Raw genomic sequence first — 5,812 nt, forward strand, 5'->3', positions numbered from 1 at the left:
TCTTTTTATTAAGAACTCTTCAAATCGAATCTATTGAGTGTCGCTTGCACATCTTCCTGGATGTTCTCTAAGGCTTCAAGCTTCTCGAGATCTAGTGATCTCAGCTTCTCAAGATCGATGGATTGTAATAGATCCAAAACCTCATTGGTCTCTCTCACAGAGTCCTCAAGTATGGTGTTCTTACCTTGGAGCGATGCGAACATGTCTTTCGACGTTCCTCGCTTATTCTATGCGTTGCGAGTCTCGATGCCCTCGGATGCTGATGCCTCGCCACATTGTGAAGCCATCTCGTCTAGTCATGAATCTGGCTCTGATACCACTTGACATAGGGCTAGACTGTTGGCTAGCTGGTCCGTGTTGCCTTTAGTCGCTTTGCTTGGTTGCTGGGCACTAATTCAGCCTTGAAACCTAAGTTTTGTTGCTTAACTTGTTGCGAAAGTAAGAACAAAGTGAGTATGAACGGAAATAAGAGATGTAAGAGAGTATTTGGCTTGAAAGCCGAGTTAGTCTTATTTCTAAGAGAAAGAATGAATGAATACAATGGGGGTGGGGAGGCCCCTTTTATAACGAGAATCCTCTAAGAGATAATGACTAAGTATTTATACTCTAACTAAAAGTATATCCTTACTTTAGATAAAAGTCTAAAGGTTGAATCATACTTAAACAATGATGGTGGCTTTGTCCCTTTTCTTTGAGAGGGCATGGTTTTCATTGGGAGAGGGCCCGATTCACGGTGTGCTCGGCCTTATCCAATTCTGGTGCGGGCTTGGTGCATCCCTTGGTGCATTTTGGGGCAAACTTAGCGCGCCGCCTGATACGTCTGGGCTTGGGAGTGCTTCGGTGCGCGCGGATGTGTGCTGGTGGATGTTGGACTCACCGTCATGGTCTGTGACAATGTCATCAAGAACAAGAGGGAATGAAATAATGGTGAAATATACAAATAAATGAAAAATGGAGGAGCAGTGAAGAAAGCAAGTGGAGATGGTGTTTGGATTTTTGCATCCAACTTTGAAACAAAAATGGAAGTATGGGAGCCACACATAACCAGCCACGTACACATGCATTTGTTCAATTGAGTTCTATCGAGATTCTTGAGTGGTGACCGGTGATTGAAAGGAGATAATAAATATATTAAATTAAAATGTACAAATAATCTTAACGTAGTTTTAAATAATATTTTTATTAAATTTTAAAAATTATAAAACAACGATTAATTTTTATTTTATTATAAAATTAACTTCTAATTGTTAATTTTTTAAAAAATATTAAAAAAATAGTTGTGATCTATTAAATTGATAAATAATAATTAAGTTATATTTTTAAAAATCTATTAAATAATCTCAGTAATTAAAAGAAATATTATTATTTTTAAAGATTTTAAGTTGAATGTTTATAAAATATGTATATATATTCTTAATTATTGAAAAAAAAATTAAACTAATATTATAATTGTTCCAAGTTAATAAAAAGAATTACAACTTTCTCCAGCAGATATATAAGCTTGAACTCCTTGTAGTGTATACTTCAATTTCTTTGAACTCCTTCTGCTACTGTTAAGACAGATTCAATATAAGGTGTGTGTGTGTGTATATATATATATATACACGTGTGTGTGTGAAATAAGTCTTATTTCAATTGACAATAAAATCTGACCGTCGAGACATACAATACTCATAGTTTTCTAGCATTTATGTCAGGTCGGAATTATAATTTTATTATAATCTGATTAAAATACTTTTTATTTTTATATATCCAGTCTTTTTAATAGTTTGATAAAAAAATTATTAATTTTTTAAAAATATATTTTAAATATTAATTAATATTTTAAAAAATAATTGGTGGGATCAAAACTCCCCTTAACCTCGTGAAGTTTCACCCTATCCATGCGAATATGTAAATAACCCAGTTAGCATTTACGTTTATGAATTATTTCAATTCAGATTATAATTATTTTCATGCCATATAAAAAAATTTAAGATAAAACATAATTTTATTATTTTGAAAAATTATGAGTTTGAACAGCTGCGTTTATAAGATGTATAATTATCAAGTGGTTAAAAAGTCCTAAATAGATGTTATTTTATGATTACCTTAAATTAATTTTAAAAATAAATTATAATTTCTTTTATATATTTTTAAAAATTTTGAATTTTTTAGTTTTAAAATTATGTTTTATTAAATTGAAAATTTTAATAAGATTTTTACATTACTGTAGTAGGTTATGTCATTTTTTTATGGAAGGTTATGTCATTCTTTAATAACAATCAAATAACAAAATTATTCTCATTTAATGTTAATTTTATAACTTTTAAAATCGTAATAGCTGGAAATGAGTTTAGTTTAATTGAATGAATACTTTTGCCTAATATTAGGATGGAAAACTGGTACAATTTCGTAGATTCCGCACCGTATCCTCTCCAATTGGGGCGGGGATAACTTAAGTGGATAATAAACGGGTGTGGATTTAGAAAGTGATACCCGTCCGGGTAGTGCGCGGGTGATGGGTTTGAGACCTTACCTGCCCCACATCCGCCTGTCCACTAAATACCCATTAAATTTTGGACTATTATGAATTTATGTATAATTTTAGGGTTTGTCATTTATGTGTGTCAAAGAATAAAAATATTATATGTTTGTCATTTATGTTTCTAGACTTTAATTATATATTTTATTATGGTGTTTATGTACTTTAAGATCTATGTTAACACTTAACTCAGATAATACTTTGTTTATTTTATTATGTACATTCTTAATGGATGTATTTGTTTTATGTTTGTTGCTTATGTATAACTTAAGGTTGCTTTCAGGCGGGTCTAGTCGGGTACGTTTCAAGTTAAGTAGTGGTGTGAGGATGGAGTTGAGAATGTACCCGCGTGAGTCGGTGTGGATTTGAAAAATTTTACTCATCATAAGTAGTGGGCAGGAGGTGGATTTAAAAATATTAGGTGGGTATGGGGATGGGGGAGGGGTACCCACACCCGACCCGCCCTTTTGCCTTCCCTACCTAATATATAACGGTGATTAAAAAGGTTTTTTTAATCTAGACAATTATCGTATAATTTGAATGTTTTTTTATTAATCTAAATTAAACATGAAATAATATATTTAAATTTTTTAATATTTAACACTTATATATTATATATATAATATTTGAATTCAAAACTTTAAAAAATATCAATGATTCCTTAAAAGCAATTATCTTATGAATTGAATGTTAAATTTGATTGAAAGTGTAAAATGTGACAATGGGGACAATACTTGCCACGTTGCATAAGGCGTGCATATTAATCAATTTAAGTCATCCTGAGTAGTAATATATTTATGAGTAAAATGTAAATTTGGTAACTAAAATTTATATTTTCTCCCATTGTATTTTTAATTTTTTAAAATTTTCACTAAATTTAATATATTAGATATTTTTGTCACTAATTCGTTTCTTCACTAACGGTATTATGAAGAGGCTCTTTATTTAATTTTTAATGGGTAAATTACAAATTTAATCACTGAACTTTACTTTTTCTCTTTTTTCACTAACTATATTTTTAATTATTTTCAATTTAAATCTAAACTTTATGTATTATATTTTTTGGTCACTTTTCTGTTAACAAAAGAAAAGCCATGTCATAACGGTGTTAGTGGGAAAACGACTGAGTGACAAAAAAATCCAATGTATTAATTTCAGTGAAAAAATTAAAAAGATCTAAAGTAAAATGAGCGGAATAAGATAGAGAGTAAAATTCAGTTACCAAATTTATAATTTACCCTATATATATTTTATCAAGAATGAATCGTCTCCGTGGAATTTTTATATCATCATATATTCTAAATATATTTTTATTTTCTCTTGACTATTTTTACACACTAAAAATTTATAAGTTTATCTCCTCTAAATTTTTAAAATTTTTCTAAACATATATTTGCTTATTACTTAAATATATTAAATTATATGTTGTGAAAATTATTATTTATTATAGATTTTGCAGATAATTTGATTAAAAAAATAATAATTAAGAAATAAAATATTAAAATAATATAAATGATATCAATAGACTTATATATATATATATGCGCGCGCGTTCATGTGTTATAAAAAATATATAAAAAAGAAATTGATTAATAATTAGATATAAAAAGACGAAGAACGCAAAAGCAAATTAAAAAGAGAAAATATAAGATATTGAAGTGCATATTCTAGAAAATAGGAAAGAAGTGAGAAGGTGAAAATGGAAATGCGTGTACATGTCAAAACATAGGAAAAGCAAGCATAAAACAAAACAAAAAAAAAAAAAAAAGGAAAGGAAGATACCAAACCCTTCCCCACCAATTACACCCAGTCTTATACCTTTCCTTCATCTTCACCTTTGCCCTTTTCCATTCACAATTTGCAGAAACCCAACTCACAAGAAGAATAATAAAAAACCCCTTGGGATGCTGCTGCCATCCATCCACCCCCAAAGCCAATGCCCACAAATCCAAAATTCTCATCCGGTCGTGAACGCCCGACGCCCCTCTGGCTCTGGTGCGCCGCCATCGTCTGCACCGTCATCACTTTAGCCGTAATCATCGCAGGCATCGTCACCTTCATAGGCTACTTAGTCATACATCCCAGGGTGCCCTACGTTAGCGTCGTAGGCGCTCACCTCGATCCCTTGCGGATCGATTACGCAGGCATTCTGCAAATTCAGGCCACCATAGTGGTTCGAGCTCAGAACGGGAACAAGATGGCGCACGTCAGCTTCTCGCATTCCAATTACACGCTCAGCTTGAACGGGGAAGATATAGCCCGGTTGGTAGCGCCGCCGTTTGAAGTGAGTAAGAATAGTTCGGTTGATTTTAATTATTTGGTTCAGTCATCGCCCATACCTTTGGATCCAGAACAAGCAGAGAATGTGGATATGGCGTTGAAGCGTGATTATATTACGTTGGATCTGAAAGGGAGCGCCAGGGCGAGATGGAGAATGGGCCGGCTTGGATCGGTTCGGTTTTTGTGTCATCTCGATTGCCACTTGCATTTCCATCCTTTTAATGGAACCTACATTCCTTCACGCTGTACTTCCAATGCCAAATAATTGCTTTTATTTTTTGCTCATTTACGTATGCTATAATCAATTAGTTTTCTTTTTTTCCTTTTTCTTGTACAAGTCAATTTGTGTTAACTAATAATGTGGTAGCTCTAGGCAAAGTTGATTTGTACTTTTATTCCTTCAAAGATTTTTTATATTCTTAGGAATTAAGTAAAGATGTTGCAATAGTTGTAAGGGTAAATTACACTTTTAGTATCTAAATTATTATTTTTATTTTATTTTAGCACCTAAACTTTATCTTTTAAAAAATCATGCTTAATATCAAATGTATAGTTTAGTTATAAAAGGAGTTCAAATGGTTGAAGTAAAGAGTTGAGACGCAAATTTAGGACTTATGAGCTTGTTACTCGTCTTTCTTTGTTATCACCTTCTTTCATATGTCCATGCTTGTGAATATATATAAAATTATTACATTTATATAAAATTCAAATTGAATTTGGATTGTAATCTTTTATTAATTCATTTTAGAATTTCCATCTAAATCTTGTCATATAACTACAGCCGCTATAAAAAATCATTTTACTTTGGGATTAATTATTATAATTTTAATAATATCCATATTCGTTAAATTATGTATTGATTTTATAAAACAAATGTTATATTGATGTCACAATTAATTTTTGAACAGCGGATAACTAAAATATAATATTAAATGTATTTTTTGAAAACATAATAATTGAATAATTAAATAATAAACTAAATAATAAAAAGGTCATCAAATAAGTAGT

The 5,812-nt window shown here is 30.9% G+C and overlaps 1 protein-coding gene across 1 annotated transcript; it reads left to right on the top strand.

The window, feature by feature from the left end:
* The first annotated feature begins 4,460 nt into the window (after window positions 1-4,460).
* LOC120200413 lies at window positions 4,461-5,069 on the top strand. The gene has a single exon (XM_039201277.1). The coding sequence runs from the start codon at window positions 4,461-4,463 to the stop codon at window positions 5,067-5,069; it is 609 nt and encodes a 202-aa protein (XP_039057208.1).
* The last annotated feature ends 743 nt before the right edge of the window (window positions 5,070-5,812 follow it).

Source organism: Hibiscus syriacus, unplaced genomic scaffold, assembly GCF_006381635.1.
Source record: "Hibiscus syriacus cultivar Baekdansim isolate YM2019G1 unplaced genomic scaffold, ASM638163v2 tig00005974_pilon, whole genome shotgun sequence".
Lineage (NCBI taxonomy): Eukaryota > Viridiplantae > Streptophyta > Magnoliopsida > Malvales > Malvaceae > Hibiscus > Hibiscus syriacus.